The sequence below is a fragment of the Periophthalmus magnuspinnatus genome, chromosome 6, assembly GCF_009829125.3.
Source record: "Periophthalmus magnuspinnatus isolate fPerMag1 chromosome 6, fPerMag1.2.pri, whole genome shotgun sequence".
In the NCBI taxonomy this organism is placed as follows: Eukaryota; Metazoa; Chordata; class Actinopteri; order Gobiiformes; family Gobiidae; genus Periophthalmus; species Periophthalmus magnuspinnatus.
Window position 1 is genome coordinate 2129805 of NC_047131.1, and position 22930 is coordinate 2152734.

Consider the following 22930-nt stretch of genomic DNA (forward strand, 5'->3'; position numbering starts at 1 on the left):
CTGGAATGTTTCAAAGTATAGTATTAAACATAACTATTTTATTTAATTACAGGTGTCATTTCTATCATTTCAATGAATTCCAAAATTCATATATATATATATATATATATATATATATATATATATATATATATATATATATATATATATATATATATATATATATATATATATATATATATATATATATATATATATATATATATATATCTTACAATTGTATTGTGGCCTAAATAATCACAAACTGAATAATCTTCACATTCTTAGCAGCATTGAAAACATAAACTTTATAGAACAAAAAACATTGAACATAATGCACCCTGTTAAAGCATTGTCACGACTCAACATAGTCACATGTTTTTTATCATTTTGATCCATTTGGTGGTGTTAACAAAAATAAGCATCATGGCTGTTAAATGGTATAAATAACATTAAAAGTATAAAGTAGATGAATTTATAGAACAAGGCAATTTATAATTGTACACATGGGTTGTACACGCTGAATGTTTGTAAAACAAACAGACCTTCAATATACTGTGCAAATACTTTTTTTTAATAAATCATGCAGAAATTCAGACTTTTATTAGTCTAACTCTCACTTAAAGGCCATAAACAACAGTTCAAAACATGACACATTGATATACAGATATAATACTGTACTTTTCTTCTACTGACCCTTCATTGAAAACAAGTACTTGCTGACATCAACATGAGCGTCAGCGTCCTTTTGATAAATTAATAACCAAACTTGAACAGAGCAGCACAAACATAGGTAACAGTGAAGCGTTCTGTTATGGGGGGTACAGGTACTGAGTCATGGGACGTCTGTGAATGACCCTCCTCTGAGTCTCCAGCCGGGCGTCCTTCTCATCACGCAGTCGTTTGTTCATGTCCCTGACACACGGGGGATAAAGGAAAAGGAATACAATTATCGCTTAACTATATATTAAAGTGTATATATTTCACTTTTTCTTTTTTCTTTTTTTTTTTTTTTTGGTGTAGCTTATAGTTTTGATTTGGTTGGACATGGGCAGCTGATATTACAGCTGACTGAAGTAATACCATAACTGTTATCTAGCAACCACAGACAAAAACTAAAAACTGCACTGGAAATGACTAGACTAATATACCTATATATGCCTGGATAATACCTTTTTGGTACATAAAGGTTTAAACTTCCAGGATTTGTGTGTAATGTAATGAACTGTCCTTACATTTTGAAGGGACTTTTCCATGTTGATGAAATAGAGGTAGGGGCACTCAGTTTTAGAACTCACCACTACTTCCTCTATTTTTGTATTTTTCTTTTCAACTTTATTCCACAAACTGCTACTTAACTGACTATGATAAATATTTATCTAAGCTGCTATCCCAAAAAACACATAATAGTAAGAAAAACATGCAAACCTATCATAAACTCTCTAAAGCCCCAAATCAGCCCTCACCTGAGCAGCTCCAACTGTCTCATCAAACTGTCCTTTTCTTTCTGCATGTTCCTGGAGACTTTCAACACATTTCTGTAACGCAGCAGAAAAACAAAAAAATCATATACATTGATGTGTTTCCGATGACATCTCAACATTCTACAGGCTAATAATATTTAATACACGTGTGGACCAGTGAAATGATTGTTGGTAAATTGCAGGTTTTTGTTGTAATACAGTCTAGTCTAATCAATAACTGAAATGATCAGGTTCAATATTTGTGAACTTACCTTATGGATATTTCATGGCAAAGTACAACGTTATCAATGGGAAAAATTGACTCTTGCCATATCTGGGATTATGATATCACCACATCCTAGACTCTAAAAAACACCAATTTGAGCAGAGTGCTCTATTCCCTCTGACGCCGTGTTCTTACCTGTGTTTGGTCTGAGCTTCCTGGTCGGCCATGTCCTGCAGGAGGCTGAGCTGGTTCAGTGCCGTCTGCAGATGCTGCTGGCTGTTCTCTAGTTGTTCCTGAAGCTGTGCGGTGGCTTTGTGGAGCTGCTGATTCTGCTCCTTGACTTTGCTCTGATCGTGGCTCATCTGCCTCATACGGTTCTCCATCTGTGCACAATCACACCTGTTGCAACTGTCCTGTACCACTGACAATACCACCGACAACATATGGATTTAAAGATTGTGCTTTAATAACACTGATAACTGTTCATGTGTAGTGAAGGAAAAAGCCCAACAAGGAACAGGAGTTGAGAATCAATAATAGTCTAAAAAACAAAATAAGGAAACTTTCTCAACACACCTCTTTATTTTTGCTCAGGGAAAGCTCCAGCTCCTGCGTCCGTATCTTCAACTGCTGCTCAAGTTGTTGGTTTCTCTGCTTCTGTTTAACACTGTCCTTAGAATTCATGTTAATTAATAATATATTATTCACAATGTTTAAATTGAAAGGGTGAACAGACTATATATCTGTACCTCTGCTGCTTGTTTGTCTCTCTCTTCTTTTATTTGGTTCTCCATTTCTTCATATAAAGAGCGAATCATCTGATCATGTTCAGCTTCTCGTCTAAAATAACAATACGGCTGTTACCATAGTAAATTCAATCAATGATACCTGTAACAATCATTTTTGAAGCTCAGTATTTATCGGGAGTACTTTTCCCGTGTACTACTGGAGCACTCATTATTTTTTATTAGATTTGAGCTGTAGAGGGCTGAATAAATAACTTTATGACTTATTATAGATAACAAACTAAAGTGTTTCATTCTTCTATGTATGTCAGCTCGTGTATATTAATGACACTGTACATTTAGAATATTTTTGGGATAATACTGCTTTGTGTAATCCCGTTGTCATCCAGGTATGTTCCATTACAAAAGAGGATTTAATTCTTGAATTATCTTTTGCATAATGGTACTTTCTTGTTATTGTGCCAGTTGTATAAATTAGTTTCAGTACTATCCTTTACTGTCTATATTTTCTTTTGAAATATATCGCACTTCAAAACTTGTTGTTAAAATTGTTATTATTATATTATTGTTATACTGGCCAACATAGTGCACCTGTGCAGAGCCTGTTCCAGACTGTCCTTCTCCCTGATGGAGTCCTGCAGGTCTGACAAGGCCTGGGCCAGGACCTCCTCCAGCAGAGCCAACAGAGCTGGACTGTCCTTCTCCAGCTCACACCACAGACTGCACAGCTCCGCATGACTACAACCACCACACACAAGAAACACTTTAGCAATCACATTATTCAAGATGTATTAGCTCTCAAATCTTACAAGCTATACCCAGAGCTTTAGAGATTTTTAAAGAAATGAATTTAAAAGAGAAATGATAAAAGACAAAGTTGAACCGGTCTCCAGTGAAACAGGCTTGATTCTGTGAGTAAAGGTACCTCCTGAACAGTCTGTCCCCGCCCAGCTCAGACAGTGTGTTGGCGAATCGCAGCGCTGCGGCATCATGGGAGCTGACTGTGTGCCCGTCACAGTCCTCCTGCTCTGGCTGGTCCTCTACCGTCTCTTGCAAAGACATCAGCTCTCCTGTAAAACATACATTTTAGTGAACATATATAAGACATATGCATCTAAACATGTCAGACTGGGGCTATGGGCTAATTTCCAATGTTGTCCTAGTTCGCTCTCACCACCACAACATAAAGTGAAGTGTTTACATGCACAAAATAACTCTGATGACCCTAAACACCAGGTGACATGTGTCAGTTAATCAATTGCCACATTTGTCCTTTGCTCTTTTTTGTTCTTGTGTCAAAACCTGCACATGAGTGATAAAAAGAAAAGAAGCACAAGATCCGATGACTTTATCAGAAGTCATTGTTTACATGGAATTTCTAATCTCATCGTAACTGTGAAATCAAATAATGATCAGATTTGTGGTGTGCAGCCACTGAGATGCACTGACCCAGTCCTGTGTTGAACTCCAGTGGGGTGAGGAAACCATTGCCCTGACGATCTAGACTCTCAAACACTGTCTCCAGCTGCTCAGGGGAGAGAGGGACCTCACCTTCAAGTCTCTGCACAAGGCAAAAGTAAGATGTGTGTTATCATACAGGAGATGTGTTATCATACATGAAATGCTGAATGTTGTAATCTCATAAACAGCAACGTTTATATATATATATGTATATAAAATATCATAGGGTGGTCTCATCCTCTTTTCCACGCTCGGGTCCTGCAGTATCTTTGCTGTTCTAGTACTGCACTTTTCTGTCTGTCTGATGTTTTTCCTGGTATCTGCTGTAGCCACTCCTCCAGTTTGTGGGCACCACTGATACCTTCACCTTTCGGGCCTTCTCTTCTTTGAGCCCCTGGTATTTCTCTAGTTTTTCATGTTCCTTTTTCCTGATGTTCCCATCACTTGGTACTGCGATGTCCACCTCTTCGGCTTTGCTCTGTTGTTTATCCACTACCACAATATCCGATTGGTTCGCCATCACCATACTCTCAGTCTGTATCTGGAAGTCCCACAGGATCTTGGCTCAATCATTCTCCACTACCTTTGGAGGTGTTTCCCACCTTGACCTCAGGGTTTCCAGTCCGTACTCTGCACAGATGTTTCTGTACACTTTGGCTCCACTTGGTTATGCCGCTCCATGTTTGCTTTCCCTGCCAGCATCTTACACCCTGCAGTTATGTGCTGGATTGTCTCAGGGGCCTCTGCACAGCCTACACCTTGGGTCTTGCCTGGTGTGGTAGATCTGGGCCTCTATCGCTCTACTGCTCAAGGCCTGCTCCTGTGCAGCCAGGATGAGCCTCTGTGCTGTCCTTCAGACCAGCTCTCTTAAGCCATTGGTAGGATTTCGTGATATCAGCCACTTCAGTTATGTTCCGGTGGTACATCCCATGCAGGGGCTTGTGATGCTATTCACATATTGTCCCCTGTCCCACTCCCCCTGTGGAGTGTAACTCTTTCAGATGCCCCGATGGCAGCTGGACCCTCTCCTCCTCCCCGCCTGGCCCTCTTCCACCCGCCTCCCTCTACTCCTCGCCTGGCTCTCCTCCTCCTCACCCGGCTCTCCTTCTCCTCACCTGGTCTTCCTCCTCCTCGCCTGGCCGATTTGTCTTGTTTTCTCTGATTTTTCCTGTTGTTTGATTTTTCCTTTTGTTTTGTTTTTGTGTGTAGGCAGCACGGTGGCTGAGTGGCAACACTCATGCCTCACAGCAAGAAGGTTTGGTTCAATCCCCGGGTCGCCCAGGCCTTTCTGTGTGGAGTTTTTCATGTTTCTCCCCGTGTCTGGATGGGTTTCCTCCGGGTACTCCGGTTTCCCCCATCAACCAAAACATGCACACCCTTCGAGACAACTGTTGTTGTGATTTTGGGCGTTGGGCGGACAAAAATGAAATGAATTGAATTGTCCTCCCATGATGGTACCTCCAGCACCTCGTCCTCTGCCTCCTTCGTTATGGCTCGCATACAGTCTCAGGGTGCTGGAATTGGGATGAAACCCATCATGCATGGTCAGGAGCTTTCGTATCTTTTCCTTTGGCCAGCTTATGATTCCTGCTGGGTATCTGATACCTGTTTATTGCCTGGGTCTTGTTCTTGTCATTGAGCTGACTTTTTAGGACTTGCCTTACTTGTCTGAGGTATTGGCCATGGCTACTTTTGGCTACTTTTGTTTCCTCTTCAAGGTTGCCATTTGCTTGTGGGATACCAAGGTACTTGTAAATGTCCTCAATGTCTGCTATTGTCCCTTTTAGGAGAGGATCCCCTTCTGTGAGGACTACCCTCTCTTTGTCACTATCCGGCTACACTTCTCAAGCTCGATTGACATTCCAATGTCTGTGCTGTAGATCCTGGTGGTGTGGATCAGTGAGTCGATGTCTTGCTCATTCTTAGCGTACAGCTTGATGTCATCCATGTAGAGGAGGTGACTGATGAGAGCCACATTCCTGAGTAGGTATCTATAGCCAGTGTTGTTGATGATTTGGTTGAGGGGGTTCAAACCTATGCAGAACAGCAGTGGGGACAGTGATTCTCCTTGGTTTGATGGTCACCTGTGCAAGTGGCTTGCCATTGGCCTCAAGCGTGGTTTTCCACAACCTCTTCAAGTTTGCAATAAAGGCTCTTAGAGTCCTGTTGATAATGTATAGCTCCAGACATTCAGTGATCCATGTGTGTGGCATTGAGTTGTAGGCTTTCTTGTAATCAATCCAGGCAGTGCACAGGTTGGTCTTATGGGTTCTGCAGTCTTGGGCGACTGTTCGGTCTACCAGGAGCTGGTGTTTGGCTCCCCTGGTATCTTTGACGATGCCCTTCTGCGCTGTGCTCATGTATTGATCCGTGTGCCCACTTATCTTAGCCACAATGATGCCTGACATGAGCTTCCATATTGTGGAGAGACAGGTTATTGGCCGATAATTGGATAGTACTGGATCCTTCTAGGCAAGGCAAGTTTATTTGTATAGCACAATTTGTACACAAGGTAATTCAAAGTGCTTTACAGAATAAGAAAGACATTAAAATCACACAAATCAAAACATAAATAATCACAAATAATCATCATAAAATTAACATTAAAAGAGAAAAGTGCAGAATAAAAACCTAAACAGAACTGTTTTGAGCCTGGATTTAAACATTGTCAAAGTAGAGGCCTGTCTCACATCTTCAGGAAGACTGTTCCAAGTTTTAGCTGCATAAAACGTAAATGCTGATTCCCCATGTTTAGTCCTGACTCTGGGCACCAGCAGGAGGCCGGTCCCTGAAGTCCTCAAATTGTGAGATGGCTCATATGGCACTAACATGTCAGAGATGTACTTTGGACCTAGGCCATGGAGAGACTTATACACAAGCAGAGCTGCTTTAAAGTCTATTCTTTGAGCCACAGGAAGCCAATGCAGAGACCTGAGCACAGGACTTATGTGCTTGTACTTCCTGGTTCTAGTCAGGACCCGAGCAGCAGTGTTCTGGATGTACTGCAGCTGTGTTAAGGCTCGTTTGGAGAGGCCAGTGAGCAGGCCATTACAGTAGTCTAACCTACTGGAGACAAATGCATGGATAAGTCTCTCTAAGTCTGGCTTTGACAGTAAACCTTTGATTTTTGCAATGTTTTTAGGTGGTAAAAAGCTGCAGATGTTATTGATTTGATGTGGCTGTTAAAGTTCAAGTCTGAGTCCATTATTATCCCTAGATTTCTATCCTGATTTGAAGGTTTTAGAGAGAGAGACTGGAGGTGACTGCTGACACTTTCTCTATGTTTCTGTGGGCCAAAGATGATGACTTCAGTCTTGTCTGAGTTTAGCAGAAGAAAGTTGTTTTCCATCCACACACTGATCTGTTGGATGCAGTGGCAGAGTGAATCCACTGGTCCATATTCACCTGCTGCTAGTGAGATATAGATCTGAGTGTCATCTGCATAGTTGTGGTAAGACACATTACTGCTGCGTATTAACTGGCCTAACAGCAGCATGTAGAGATTGAACAGCAGGGGTCCCAGGATTGAACCCTGGGGCACCCCACAGGTCAGGGACATTTTATCTGATAAGCATTTTCCAATTTCAACAAAGTACTCCCTGTTTTCTAAATAGGACTTGAACCAGTTTAGTGCCGTACCAGAGATGCCCACCCAGTCCCCTAGTCTCTGTAAGAGGATCTCATGATCCACAGTGTCAAAGGAAACACTCAGATCTAACAGGATCAAGATTGAGACTTTTCCTGCATCAGTGTTCAGGCGGATGTCATTTGTCACCTTGATAAGAGCAGTCTCAGTGCTGTGGTGGGGTCTAAAACCTGATTGGAAGACATCAAAGGAGTTGTTCATTTCGAGGAAGTTAATAAGCTGTTGGTAAACAACTTTTTTCGAGGACTTTGCCTAAAAATAGCAGATTTGAGATCGGTCGATAATTGTTCAATATTGCGACATCAAGACTGCTCTTCTTTAGGAGAGGCTTGATAACCACAGTTTTCAAAGCGCTTGGGAATGGTTCTAGTAACTATGTGAGTGAGTGATGATAGCAAACTGTTGAGCACAGACTTTAGAAATTTAGTGGGTAACACATCGAGGCAGCATGTAGATGAACTCAGACTGGTGACAATCTCTTGGACAGTTTTGTCAGTTACAGGTGCAAAGTGAGTCAGCTCTAAGTGTCTAGGTGGGTGCTGGGTTGTTATTTGCGTTGTGGAATTTATGGCATTTTTAATGCCCTGAATCTTGTCATTAAAGATACTGCAAACTCATTGCACTTAGAGGTGGAAATTAGTTCTAACGGCAGTGGAGCTGGGGGGTTTGTTAATCTGTTTACCGTTGCAAACAGGACATGAGAGTTGTTACTACAACTTCCAATAATGTCAGAAAAATACCTTTGCCTTGTCAAAGGAGGAGCTCCTGACCTTGCATGGAGGGCTCCATCCCAAATCCAGCACCCTGAGACTGTACGTGAACAGAATGAAACACCCAAGACCTGGAAGGTGAAGGTATGAGTGGTGCCCATGGTCATTGGAGCACTCAGGGCAGTGACCCACAAACTGGAGGAGTGGCTACAGCAGATCCCACGAAAAACTTCAGACATCTCAGTCCAGAAAAATGCAATACTAGAACATCAAAGATACTGTAGAACCCTCAAGCTCCAAGGCCTCTGGTAGAGGAGATTTATGGGCAAACATCATCATCATTTATGGGCAAATTTCATTAGGGCAGTCTTTTGCAATAGAATCAATTACAGTTGGTTAAATGATCAAATGCTGCAATTATTTAGATCAAAGAATGCCTTTGCAAAGAACAAAATATTTTGTCTCTTTATGTAAACATCTTCTTGTACCTATAGTTTAGACTTCTACAAACATGCTGTGAAATTCATGGGATTCTTGTATTAGTTTATCAAGTCATATTTCAGTCTTTTCTAAAATGTTAATGCTCCTGGAATTATTTAAAATGTGCATTCTGAACAAGATTGTCATTTTCAAACATAAATTGCAAATCTGATCACAATCACAATACGCTACAGTTACTTTTTTCAATTTTTTTCTTCTCACAGTTTGTATTCAGTATCTAAAGAGTGTTCAGTTGTCTTTTTTTCTCTATGGTGACCTGCATGTCCCGTTTGGTGATGAAGCCTTTGCCCTCCTTGTCGCACAGTTCAAACAGCTCTTTGGCTTTGCCCATGAGCTCCTCCTGTGGACTGAGGCGGCACTGCGGTCTGCGGGGGGACCATCTGGACCTGGGGCTGGCAGGGATGGCTTCAGCGCTGCCTTCTCCCACCAGCACCTCCCCAAACTCCATCCTATGGGACATGTCACTGTAAAAGAAAAAAAACTCTGTTAGGGAAGCAGTGGGACTTATAATGGGGTTTAGAGGTTGCAGATATATTATAAAATATATAATTAATGTGCCCTGTAAGGTGACCTAGAAATAAAATGTATTATTATTGTTATTATTATTATTATTGTTATTGTTATTGTTATTATTATTATTATTATTATTATTATTATTATTATTATTATTATTATTATTATTATTATTAAAATATCAAAAAGAGACAAAAGAGTATAAAGCAATATTTCTAACCCTCTTGTGGTCCATTTTCTGGTCCATTCATGTTTTGTGCTAAATTTGACCCTCAAGACATTTACAGCTGGATTTAAGTACAGCCATTATTCATTGTTAGTATCACTTGTCTGATTAACATTTTTTAGAATATAAAAAAAATAGATTGAGATTGATTGTATAATAATATGTCTGTAATGTACACTTTTGTTTTGCTCCAATAAACCACATTCACAGACATAACATTTTTATCTAAATCTTAAACATACGGCCAAGATAATGAAAAAAGTTTTATGTTGTCACCATACTAAAATTTCAAACCTTAATTTCGATACAAAGGAACAGGCTCAATACTCGATACCAATTTCAATGCCATAATGATAATAAAAGTGATAATAATTTATGTGATTTTCTTTTAGTATCTGTAACAGTTTTTGTTTATCTGCTTTTTGATACTTTTAACAAGTCAAAGTTAATTGTATTTAATTCAATTTAATTTTGTAAATGCATAGTATGATTAATTACAAGAAACAGAGGTCACATAGAACTATATCTGTGCTGTGGTCTGTCATGTAATACAATACAAATAAATACATTTACACTATAATCTAAATTTCTTCCTGATATTCTAAAGTTTGACAATACATTGGTATGAAAGTGGGAAAGGGATAAAAAGAGTAGACAAGAATTATTTGTGGGGACATTTTATACAATCTTGATAATCACCAGCACAAATAACAGTCATTATACCAAGAGAATGTGCAGAAAAAAGCTGCCTGATGATCTCTTCTGGAGCGATGTTGTTTTCCCTTATAACAAAGTACAGTACTATAACATTTGTTTAAAATGATAATTATTCATATCCAACATTTTTAAACTGTCAGAAATGTTTATATTTATTGTGATATAATCATTAATTACAATTACTTTGGCCGTGATAATCGTGGCACCAAATTTCAATATTGTCCTATACCTATATGAAAGCATAAATATTAAGTGTCAAATTCCAAAACACATAAAAGGGCTACTCTAAAAATTTGAGATGAAGTACGGTATTAGTGACATTAATCACCTTTGTTTCCTTGATTTAAGCTATGAGAAAGAACAACTGCCACTGCAACCTCACTCTCACTGAAATCTGTATGAAAATATGTCAATATCCCCTCCTCAAATATCATAAATCAAACATTTTACAGCCAAAAGGTACAAAGCATCAGTAGTAAAGTGAGTGGGAAAAGTGTTTGTTTGGACAGTAAAATGCTATCTGTTATTGGATCATCCCTTGCAGGGCTAAAAGTTTTTTTTTTTTTGATGTGGGTGCTGCATAGTTACTCCCTTGTCAAACATGGAGTGCAAACTAAGTGTGAGCTGTGAGCGTACGCATTATCTACAGCTGTTAACAGTTTGGTCATAGCAGTGCAGGGCTCCAGGGAATTTACCCACCAACCATCAACACACTTTTGTACAGGGCCACCTTTTATTACTATTAGCAGTGAAAAACATTAACTGCAGTTTGTCAAACATGAGTTCACTGTTCACATGTTTGTAAAGGGTTACTGCAGTGCTACCAGGATGTGTAAAGGACACAACAGGATGAAGTCATGTGAGGTGCGCCCTGCTTCATATAAGCCCAACCAGAGGAGATGCAAAACAGCACATTTGCAGTACTTTGCATTCCGACCAGCCTCCCACATTTGTAAACAAATTTTAGTAAAACAAATCTTTTCTCAGATACAAAAATTGATTTTGTGTGACAATTCCCTTCATTTTAAACTGCAGAATAGGATTACTTTTTATTAAACATGAGGTGTCTGTACTAGTCTTGCCAATTCTGATTGAAGAGACGTTGATTGTAAGACTTCCTTATAACTCAGGAGATAAGAGACTTGTAAAGAGTGTAATTTGATTTTATTTAGGGCTTTAAGTTTCTAATTGGCCGCAGCCACAACAAAGGTCAAAAAAAACACACGCCTCATACTTGCATTATGTGTGTCAAGAGAGTGTTCAGATTACAGCAGTACACAGTAAACCTCTTCTCTGAGAAAGATAGGGCATGAACTTAGGGCTAGTGAGATAAAGTTAAAATAACAACAACTGCAACGCTACTTCACTTGTAAATAGACTAATGATCCAGTGAATAGTGGTAGACTACTTGTGCTGTCCTATCCTGAAAGAAATTCAGATCAACACAGGCTGCAACAATCTCAAAGAAAGCTGTTTGTTTAGTCTTTTTAAAGATAGACTAAAATAAAAAAAACACGAAAAATTTCAGTCGTTTAGTTTAGTTTATGAATATAATGCACTGGGCAAAAGTCCTACCTCCGCCGCTGTCCGCTGCACTGACAGGTGCCGTGTGCCTTTCACGCCCCGTCCTGTTCCACACCAGGCCACAAGGAGGCAGCAGCCAGAGGCCGCACGCACAGGCCGCAACCACGGCGCAGCGCACGCTTACCGTAATGTTTAGTGTAATGACACATAACTAAAATATTGAGAAATTTTGGTAGTAGCAGTAATTGGTGTTGACTAAACAGAATAATTATCTATGGTTGTATCTACATGGTAAATTGACCTATACAGTTAAATTCTGCTGTGAATCTGAGTGAATAGAAATATCCTGACAGATACAAGTAGTGCACTATATTATTAGGCCATAAATACATTATATGTCAATTTAAACCCTTTAATCAATGTTTTTTGTTTGTTTTTACATTATTTTATTTTACACTTTTGCTGCTGTTGGATTGCCAGGGCAACAGAATCCTTGATCTCACACTACAGTCGCACTTACGGTAAAGTTACGTTGCCATGGAACTGACGGAAACACATGGGCTAGTACTGCTCAAAATGCTACTCACAAACTCGAGATTTGAATGAGCAGCTTTGTTTTTGAGTTTTGATGATCGGACAAACGTATAGCCTTCAATCTCTAAAATCAAGATGAAGGAGCTAATATTTAGTATTTTTTTTCTATTTGCGTTAACCTTTTGACTGTTTCAGATGTTGATTACGACAACAACAAAACAGTTGTCTGCAGATTGCCGGCAGATTATGTAGTTAATCCAAACTGTGAGCTTTTATACGTCCAGGAGTTTGACTGTGAGGTACAATCCCAGGCTTAGCTTTATCTGTGTGTGTTTTGTTAGTTTGCTGTCTTTACCCGCTGACATGGGTCTGTGGACTGTTGGGATTTCAACACCCGGGATTTAGGGGCACCACTTTTATGGATATCGTACCGTGAGGATTCAATAATGACAAGACTGCTCTGTGCCAAAAGCTTGGTAGTTGTATTCTGCGTGAAGGTTGTGTTTTTAGCTAATTAACGTGTTGAACGCTGTGAGTGAAGATGCTGCAGACTGGAAACTACTCCCTGGTGCTGCTGATCCAGCTGTCTCTGTTGGCATATGACCTGTTTGTCAACTCCTTCAGTGAACTTCTGAGAGGCGCTTCTGTCATCCAGCTGGTGCTGTTCATGTAAGTTTTGGTTAGAGTTATTTATTATGTGAGGCTTTAATGAAAGTTGAAGAAACAAAGATCCTTACTGCAGTTTGGTGTCTTGCTCTTGCAGAATTCAGGACATAGCCATCCTCTTCAACATGATCATCATTCTCCTGATGATGTTCAACACTTATGTGTTCCAAGTGGGGCTGGTGTCGCTGCTTATCGAGCGATTCAGAGCTCTCATTGTGTTTGCATCTTTGTATTTGACCCTCAGCATTTGCCTCCATTGCTGGCTCCTGGTATGTCTCACTGTAAATATATATCTTGTTGCATTAAATTAGCCTTCCCCTTGATGTGTCTGATTAAACATGTTTCCTTAGAATCTGAGATGGATAGAGTCAGACTGGTTTGTTTGGACTGATGGTCTTCAGGCTCTCTTTGTGTTCCAGAGAACAGGTGAGGTCCATGTCCATCTCACTCATTGCACACTTTAAAGAACTAATTAATCATGTGTTTATATTCACAGTTGCCGTGTTGTATTATTACTTGTACAAGCGCACTTCAGAGTTTATGGGAGACCCGAGGCTCTATAAGGACTCGCAGTGGCTACGTGAGGCCTTTTCTAAAGGTCGAGAATGAAAAAAGTGATTTAGGGACTCGGACAATTTATCAGAATATATTATTCTGATTTTGGACAAGCACCGGCAAAATGGGAGATCAGGGTGGGTCGAGTGTCATTCACCAAAACAAGTGGATCGTTGGCTTCAGCACTGTTCAATTTCAGTCTCCACTGTGGCCTCACATCCTAATCTATTTTTATAGTTAAAATGCCTGTATGCACAGGAAGTTTTACATGTTTGGATACTTGCACTGTTAACTACAAATTTTTGTGTATGTTTTGCCTTATGTCTACTGATCACATTTTTTTATTCCATAGTGCCACTGTGTTTTTTTAATCATTAAACAATGCCTGCATCATCCTGGTGTAATCTGTCAATACCCCAATACCACGTGCGTCAGTATTAACCTGTAGACAAGGTGAGCCAGTCTGCTCTATTTGTGACACAAAGATTAATGGAGGATTGGGGTGTTAAGGGTCATTTACGGAGGCTAAAAATAGGTTTTTGAATACCCAACGAGAATTCTCTGTAGTAGCAGTATTCTCTTAAAACCTTCATTATGCCTTTATAATAAATAAACTTTGACATTAACAATCATAAGTCAAAGTTATACATTATTTAAATATTTACAATCTTATTTAGAGACTAGCACAGAAAACAATATTTGAAATAAAAAAGGAAGGAAGATAGATAGATAGATAGATAGATAAAATAGAAAATAGGTGATTGGCTCTCAAAACATGTGCCCAGATGAATATATTTCTATTTTTCTACAAAAATTTAGACATGAGCAGTCATAAACACAAACTTAATACAATTGTTTTTTTATTTCCTTAGGAAAAAAAATCAGTCCGTATGATCCCAAAACAATGTCAGTGCAGTCCCATTAACTCTTCTCTCAGATCCAAACTGCGCATGATGTTATCCTTGCCACTGGAATGTCATCTTCAGGCAAACTATCTAAAGCTGAAAGAAAAAAAAGAACAGTTACACAACGGATGTAGAATTTAAGTAAATTACAAACAGCTAGAGGGTGCCATCCTAGGGTCACAGAACTTTAATAAAACCTTTTGCTCTTAATACGAATTTGTGTAAAGCAAGAGTGCAGCAGAGGGGTACCTCATAATTATGTAAAACAATCACACAACAAGCACAGACACACATATTTTGTTTGCTTTAAATATATCTTTTACATTTACTATGCAACTTTAAGTCATGTTTTTCCTCTTGCATTAATATATTAAAAAATATTCTTGGGAATAAATTGTGAATATTACTGGCATGCTCCATGGGACTATTGCAATGATGCCACAGCATGGTCGATTTTGGGAAGTGCAGGTGAATAGGAACAAACTCCTACTATATCTGCAGGTTCTCTGTCCAAAATGTAATGTAATATATGCTGAATTTCTGGGGAGTTTTCGATAGAGTACCCTAATTTAGAGTGCATGCATCTCTGGAATAGTGGTTTCACCTTCATACGTAGATGCCGACCCAGAGCAGCAGAAACAACACACCAAAGCCCATGAACAGAGAGGCCACCAGCGAGATGAGCAGCTCTTTGTACACGTCCCTGGTGTACTTTGTCGATGTCACTTCATAACTGAGCTGAGTTCAGGAACAAAACTTGACAAGAAATGTTTTTTAGATTCTAGAAAATTAAAATGCACTCTCTGAAAAAGGGCAGGAGCTGTTATACCATTTACTAAAATTATATCCACATATGCCTAACCCTGTAGCCTAAATGCATGTTAAAGAACCCTTTGCTATTTTTTGATAAATGTTCTGATGTTGTTTCCTCATCATACTTAATCACATAGTTGGAGTTGTGTTTGTTTCATTCACATATGTTTAATACACAAACCCTGCATATTTAGGCTGAGTTCTTCCCTCAACCAGAAAACACTTGTAATGTTATGTGGTAATACAGAAACTCCTCTACGGTGTTTTTAAACTCCATACACCCACACTAGAATCATTTGGATGAACTCAGCCCTGGAATTGCCCTGGAATCTCCACTAACCTAAAGGTAAAAGATAGCCGTTTGAAGATAACTTGAAAACTACCAAAACTTGCATCACAAGGTGGAGCAGACTATTTTGAGCTTTGAAGGTGTAGACAGACTAAAAAAAAGCAGGTTTACTCAAACCTGTGAATGAAATAAAACAACTCTGGGAAGACTTTTGAGAAGGTAACAGTACTTTAACATGGCTTAAAGCTCACAAGAATCCATTTTGTGCAATATAGGATCTTTAGTTGTTTTTTTTATCCTTCCATATTTATCCAAACAGAACACACTGCAAACAATAGATATTTGACCTACCCTCATTTCAAGCAAACAATACATGTAGGCCAAATGATGTCATCTGAAACATACCTCTTCTAGCAGAAATGTATAACTTATTATATTATTACTTAGTTTGCATATAGGGTTACATTTAAGGTTTACTTAATTCAGTAACAGAATTATTGTACTCTATTAGGGCTGTAGTTCTTTAGTCATTTAGTCAATTAATCAGTCAATGGTGCCTTTATCAACCAAAACTTGTCAAGCCATAAGCCACAAGACAGATTAAATTCATGATTTCATCTGTCTTTACACAAATACACTGTTAGTACATTTCTCTACATAAATGGTTGTTTTTGCATGAGCTCCCGTGCAGGTGTAGTGTTGTGAGGGCAATTTGGGTCAGCTACATGGAGCTGTAATATTTTTGAGAGCTTTGCCACGCCCCTTTTTAGTCGACTAACCGATTGGCAAGACATGTCTTTAGTCGACCAAGAATTTCTTAGTCGTCTACAGCCCGGTATTATATTGTATTGTACGGTGCACATTTAGTTGAAAGGGATACACGAAGAACCAGGCGGTGAAGAACATCCCGATAGCCAGCAAGACGACGGTCAGATGCGGGAACACAGCGGGGTTCACCGGGCTGGTGTACCGCGTCATGGCCTCTAGTTCCTACAGACACGGAGGCAATAGGATCAGGTTATGTTTGCATTTACTCATTTTTTATTTTCAGGCTTCTTAATGCCTCCCATTGTTTGAAATATCTATATCTGTGTCATGTGTGTGATGTCTTCATTGTATTTAAAGCATTTGCCCTATTATCTATCCAGTTGCACTTAGATCAACATCAATTTATTAATACAACAAGCGAATAAGATCAACGAAGAAATACACTCATTTTGAAAGAAGAATGAATGAATAAATACAGTAGCCAGTAGGATTAGCATGCACTGTGCACTGTACTCGCCTCGCAGTTTACATGTGAATTTGACAACAAAGCAGCCGCCAAAATGCAACAGCCAGGTACCCGTATGACATTTACAACCATACATGCAAGTCATGACTGCAACAACACGTTTGAGGATAATACAAATCTGAATATTACCATTTTGAAGTAGAGCTTCAGTCCAGTTCCGAAGAGCAAAGCTGAAAAGGCCACGTACTGACTAGCACTTCCTGGTTTTGCAGTGACGCGATGACGTACAGCGTCTCTTACGCCTCGGTGTTTTCCTTTTTTCACGCTCGCTTTGAACTGAAATGTGCGCCTCCTATTAGTTCTGCCATTCTGTGTAACATTTTTTAATATTTGTCTAGTTAAAGGATCAGTTATAAATGATAGGAAGGAGTAATGGATGGTTGTTTGTCACTGAATTATAACTTTTTTTAAATTTTAGTTATGATGAAAGTAGCCTAGTTATGGTAAAAATATTAAAGCAGCTTAAATAATAGTTAAATACTGTCTTGACCCAAGCCTGTTGGGGTCCGGGACAAGATGTACATTGTAGCCCACTGAAAATGAAAGAAAAAGGGTTCAATTCTGGGGCCAGGGACAACAAACAGCTTGAAATGACAATGACTCTTCTCAGGGGTTATGTACATTATCAATGAATGAAATAAAATGAAATAAAAGACAAGAGGGATGATACAATCCTAATTCTTATTTGCACAGCTTTGACATTATTTATGTGCCCAGATATTTTATTAGAAATCAGACATTAGTTTGATTTTATTCAATGTTTTATGTTTTACGTAGCCCATGTTTATTACTTTGCTTATATATTTTCTGACACTGGAATATTTTTTATACTAATCATCTCATTCTATATCAGTTTCCAGGCCATCCGACCATGAACACCACCACATGATAAATATTATAGTGGCATAAATATTTCAGCGGTTCAATGAGACGTGAGAAAAAGGACCCGTGGAACACTGTATTGGTTTACACACCTGCGGCACATGAAGGATGAGCCCTATAGACAGACAACTTTATGGCTTCCCTATAAAAACTTCCTATTAATGAATTGCCATTTAAGGTGAGGTGCCCTGACCATTCATCATCCAATACACTCTGCTTACACAACATGGACTCTCAGTTATGTTTAGAATGTCATAAATATTTGGTATACCACTGAATCTCATGTACACATTTGCATGTAAAATTAGAAGCATCATGCTGTGCCAAAGAAGCAGACACTACAGAGCTGTAGTGTTTCAGAATATTAGTAGCCTACATTTTAATACAGAAAAAATACAAGTGTTATAACATGGTAATAAATATTTATTTTCACAGTTTTCAGACAGGCTGTTATTGACTAGATACTTCCAGACATCTAGGCTAGACTGCTTCAAATTTATAAATACATGAACAGTGCCATAACGTAATTTAAAATATTTAATTCAAAATATATACAGCACACCAATATGAAAAATAAAAAGTGTGTTACACTGCTGGTGATTGAATTTTATATTTAGTTAGAGTTTATAATAGCTTTGTATTATTGTATTCATTACTTACATACTTATACTTTTTATGGTTACGTCTTCCATTAAATCAGAAAATAAACACACAGTGCTTAGTAGGACTATAGGAAGATAAACATTACTGTAATTCAAGCACACATACATTTGTATTACCTAAATATACATATTTATTCATAAACCTACTGCTAACATGATATTTTATATAAAGCAAAGTAGGTAGTCAAATTAAACTATATTTGAAAGGAGAAAAACAGTGTTATGTGTTTGTGTGATGCTTGCATGAAATGTAATTGCTCCTGCATAGCCTATTTGCATTGATTGATATGTTGATTAATGTGCAAATTAAAAGTATATCATAAAAAGTGCTAAATCTGAGTAATACCAACACAAGCTTTGAATATTATTTAGTTATGAATGCATTTTTTCCTCAATCAAGTACAATTAAAGGCCCTGTACGCAATTGTCTGCATCTAATTAGAAAGAATTTTATAGTCCAATAATCACGTTGGCATGTTAGTTGTTTGTTGTTGTCGTTTTCTGTGACGACGAAACTCTGCTGCGGTCTTCGAGAGTTGTGAACACCACTTATAAACCTCATAGCGGTGAATAATATTGATGCTCCGAATGCATAAGATAAGTGAGGAATTACTGCAAACCATTTAAAATGAAGTTCTTTTTTCACATTTTAAAAACAGTAAAAGTCAGGTACAGCGCCTTTAATGCCTGAGATTGGGACATTTTAGTGGAGAGCATCAAGCCCTTTGCTCTTGTCTCCCAACCTCCTCCAGCTCTGGTCCTTCTTCATATTCATAATCCATCTGCACTGTGTCATACTCTAGCTCATCCCCCTCAAACTCCATCATGTCTCCATCACCGTACATGTCCTGAGTCTCAAACTGTGATTCCTCCTGATAGTCCACCAAAGGTCCTCCATCCTCCTCCTCCAGCATCTCCTCCTCTTCTCTCTCCATTTCTCCATTCCCGTCTGTTTCCTCTGCCATCTCACTCTTATTTGCATTGCTATTTTTTAAGATGCCATGAATGACAGGTTCCTCTCCAGCCTCTGCAGCTAGTGCCAATTCAGCCTCCTCCTCTGCAGCTTTTCTCCTTCGTTCTATCCTGGCTTCACGGATCTCCAAAAACTCAGCCGCTCCCTCTCCGACTACTAACACCTCTTCTCTAACAGGAGGAGGGGCTTCTACAGGGTTGTGATCATATGAGAATAAACGTAAGGCATGTAAACGTCTCAAACTTGGGAATTCTGAGATCTTGTTGCGATCCATATCGAGAATTTCCAAGCCTTCCATTTTCAACAGAACTTTGGGGAATGTTTCGAAACGATTCCCATAGAGCCAAAGTCCTCTTAAAGCCTCCATCCTCACCAAATCAGGAGGCAGAGTCTTCAACCGGTTGTCCCCAATCTGGAGGGACTTGAGATTGGGTAAATCATAGAGCTCTCGTGGGAATCTCTGGAAGTAGTTGCTTTCAACCCAGAGACAACGCAAATTTTGCAGATTTTTCACTTCTGCAGGTAGGTTCATAAGTCGGTTACTGCCCAGGTATAACCGCGTGAGGTTTCTAAGCTCGCAAACAGCCGGTGGGACGTCTTCCATCTTGTTGAAATCTAAAGCCAAGGTGCGGAGACCTTGGAGTTGTGATAGACTGTCAGGTAGATTTCTCAGACTGTTCCCACATAAATACAGCTTCTCCAGGTGCAGAAGACTACAAACACGAAGAGGCAAGCGTTTGAACTTTTTGTAGCTGATATCCAAAACTGGATCACCACTCTCAAACAGTTCCTCCACTCCTAAAGGCAACTCCACCTCCTCCTCCTTCTCTTCCTTCTTTTTCTCTGGAATCTCGTCTTCTCCATCCTTCTCCTCCTCTCCATCAGCCCCCTCAGCCCCCTCAGCCCCCTCCTCTTTTCCAGAGGAGTTTCCCATGTTCAAAAGACTTAACCCTCTGCCAGTTTTGCACTGTTGGTTTGAGACGACCCCGATCCAAAGAGGCCTCCTTGGTAAGGGCCACTCCACAGAGCTGCCGCCATGCAAACCTACAGTTATTTAGCCACGTCTTGTCCTCAAATGCACTTTTTATCCATTAGAATATTTACCTAAGAGTGGAATAGTAGTAGTGATAGTAGTAGTAATAGTAGTAATAATAATAGTAGTAGTAGTAGTAATAGTAATAGTAGTAGTGGGGTTGGGAGTTGAGTTCAACCAGTGGCAGCAGAATTTTGAGCCAGTCCAGTCCTCACCAATCCTCTGCTCTGTGATCAGACATAGCTGTCTTTCCGAGTTAAAAAAAAACAAAAAAACTACAAATCCCACCATACAACTTATTGCAGCTGACAGAAAGGAAGGTCAACCAATCCAGTTATAATCCACGCTGGTGAAGAAGTTTGTTTTGAAAGTTTTGCAGTTGTCCCAGCGATGAGAGATGAGCGGTGCTCCTGATCTGGTTGTATGTGTTGTGTAAAGGTTTGCACTCCGCTGCCTCCCTCAGTGTAACCGGAGCAGGACTCACTCATCTGACAGACACACGCGCAGAGAGGGAGAGATGGTTAAACAAGGCTTACTTGCACTACGGTAACCTATGCCCACATCATTCCCACAGTTAGTCAGAGATGAAAGACACTATCTATATATCTACTGATTACACAAACAATTGCTGTGGTAGGACCTTTATTACCAAAAATCTATTAGGATCATTATTCATGTAATACAGCCTTTACAGTGTTAGTGAATGCCGAATTAGTAGCAGGATAAGGTTATGCAGATTAAGGCTTCAAAAAGGGTCAAACAAGTACTAATTAACATCCAATTAACCACTTATATGTATTCAATTTAGCAGCTTGTTAGATGTTTTAATAAGCATTACCAAAACAGTATGCATGAAGACTTGTGCTAATATCCAATGGGAAAAAAGAGAGTCCAACAGTTGAATTAATCTGTGTGTATATGTCACAAGAAAGGTATAAGGAGGTATATTTCTGCAATATTCATCATTCATTCATGGTCATTTTGGTTGTTTTCAAAGTCCGTGCTGTATGAGGGTGTCTAGTGAACACTGTAACACACACTGGGCAGGTCATGTGACACTGATCCAGAAGAATATTTGAAAAAGCTGTTGGGGTCAGATGTCTGAGCATGTGTCAGCCCAATGAGACAAGCCACATGTTGCACAAAGATGAGCTTCTGTGACAGGCCGACATGAGGAGCAAAAGTGCTGATTTGCAAATTAAGGCCTCAGATTGAAATGTCATTGGATCTGACAACTCTGCATGAAGGAACAGTGTGGAAGTATCAGAACTGAGCCGGGAAGCTCACAGAGACAAGGAGAGGAGCAGAACATTGATATAATCCACATGGGCCATAGAGCCCGTAGCACGGTGGCTCTTTTAGCACTGGTCTTGTTTTTCTTACATCACTTTAAACATAAACTAGAGACATAGACTATCACACAAATGCAGTGGTGGAACATAAAAAACTAAAAGTACTGTACTTAAGTTAAAAAAAAATAAAATAAAAAAATCTGTATCTGTACTTTACTTAAGTATATTTTAAAGTGGATACTTTTTTTTTACTTTTATTTCACTACATTTGAGAGCAGTATCTGTACTTTCTACTGCACTACATTTTTGAACAGAACTGAAAAGTAAAAGTTTATATATATATATATATATATATATATATATATATATATATATATATATATATATATATATATATATATATATATATATATATATATATATGCTTTAATACTTTTGTTTAAGTGCATTTTTTTTTTTTTTTATGTGATACACTTACTTTTACTTGAGTATTTTTTGTTCCAGTATCTGTACTTTTACTTCCACAAATGTATTTTTGTTTGGTGTCTTTTAGACCTAACTAACCTAAAAGATCAATAAAACATCCTAGAGATTTAAGTGAGTTCTGTCAGGCAGCAGCTTGAACAATGGGCGTAAGTCTCTTTGCAATGCAAACAAGTGTCAAAAATGGGACTATTAAACACAGTGACCTCCAGTGGATTCTAAAACCGTCATTTAGAAACAAGACTGACACAGTCCGCTTCACTCATATGTAAACAGGAGACACTGTAAAGGTAGGCATTTTCTGACACTTTGAGGGGTAGAGTTTGTCTTCACATGTGACTCTTGGGCTGCCTGGTTCTGATTCAGAGCACATCTTCCATGCTGATCGTGACTGCTGTGTGCTTTTGTTGGTATGTTTAAAAATGTTGAAATGTATCTTCCTGCATGATCAAATGTGTCTGTGAATGTGCTGGTTGGGTTTGTTTTTTCAAATGTTTACTACTACAATGATATAAAAGTAATCTACAGAAGTCTTCAGAGTTTTTTTTATTGCTTTGATAATAGATTACTGTACAGGACTTCAATCATTACTCGAGGAATGTTTGTTTCTGGTGAAAGTGTCAAAGACGACCAAGAGGTTTAAATGGTTTAAATGAGTTTCACACAGGTGAAGTGGACAATGAAGCAACAGACTCTCCAGAAAGGATGAGTCCTGAGATGTGCATGTTTATAGTGTCTCAGCGTGTGCATGTATGTGTGTGTGTGTGTATGTCTATGGGTGTGTGTCTGTGCGTGCGTCTGTGTGTGTGTATGTCTATGGGTGTGTGTCTGTGTGTG

General features: G+C 39.0%; 4 protein-coding genes across 4 annotated transcripts; 1 reads left to right on the plus strand and 3 right to left on the minus strand.

Annotated features, from left to right (window-relative positions):
- Positions 1-235: 235 nt before the first annotated feature.
- Positions 236-11804, minus strand: cracr2b (calcium release activated channel regulator 2B). Its single transcript, XM_033967809.1, has 10 exons — positions 11764-11804; positions 8989-9196; positions 3864-3975; positions 3340-3484; positions 3006-3152; positions 2418-2508; positions 2245-2340; positions 1864-2051; positions 1446-1517; positions 236-894 (listed from the first exon to the last, which is right to left on the minus strand). Exons 2-10 carry the CDS (start codon positions 9190-9192, stop codon positions 792-794), a joined length of 1158 nt encoding a protein of 385 aa, XP_033823700.1. The 5' UTR covers positions 9193-9196; positions 11764-11804; the 3' UTR covers positions 236-791.
- A 656-nt stretch (positions 11805-12460) lies between these two features.
- On the plus strand, positions 12461-13904 carry tmem138 (transmembrane protein 138). The gene is made up of 4 exons (XM_033967811.2): positions 12461-12915; positions 13010-13181; positions 13263-13338; positions 13409-13904. Exons 1-4 carry the CDS (start codon positions 12788-12790, stop codon positions 13519-13521), a joined length of 489 nt encoding a protein of 162 aa, XP_033823702.1. The 5' UTR covers positions 12461-12787; the 3' UTR covers positions 13522-13904.
- A 414-nt stretch (positions 13905-14318) lies between these two features.
- On the minus strand, positions 14319-16971 carry tmem258 (transmembrane protein 258). Its single transcript, XM_033967812.2, has 4 exons — positions 16898-16971; positions 16355-16464; positions 14977-15105; positions 14319-14468 (listed from the first exon to the last, which is right to left on the minus strand). Exons 1-3 carry the CDS (start codon positions 16898-16900, stop codon positions 14979-14981), a joined length of 240 nt encoding a protein of 79 aa, XP_033823703.1. The 5' UTR covers positions 16901-16971; the 3' UTR covers positions 14319-14468; positions 14977-14978.
- A 2057-nt stretch (positions 16972-19028) lies between these two features.
- Positions 19029-20219, minus strand: LOC117372776 (leucine-rich repeat-containing protein 10B). Its single transcript, XM_033968622.1, has one exon. It carries the CDS (start codon positions 20217-20219, stop codon positions 19029-19031), a length of 1191 nt encoding a protein of 396 aa, XP_033824513.1.
- Positions 20220-22930: the final 2711 nt, after the last annotated feature.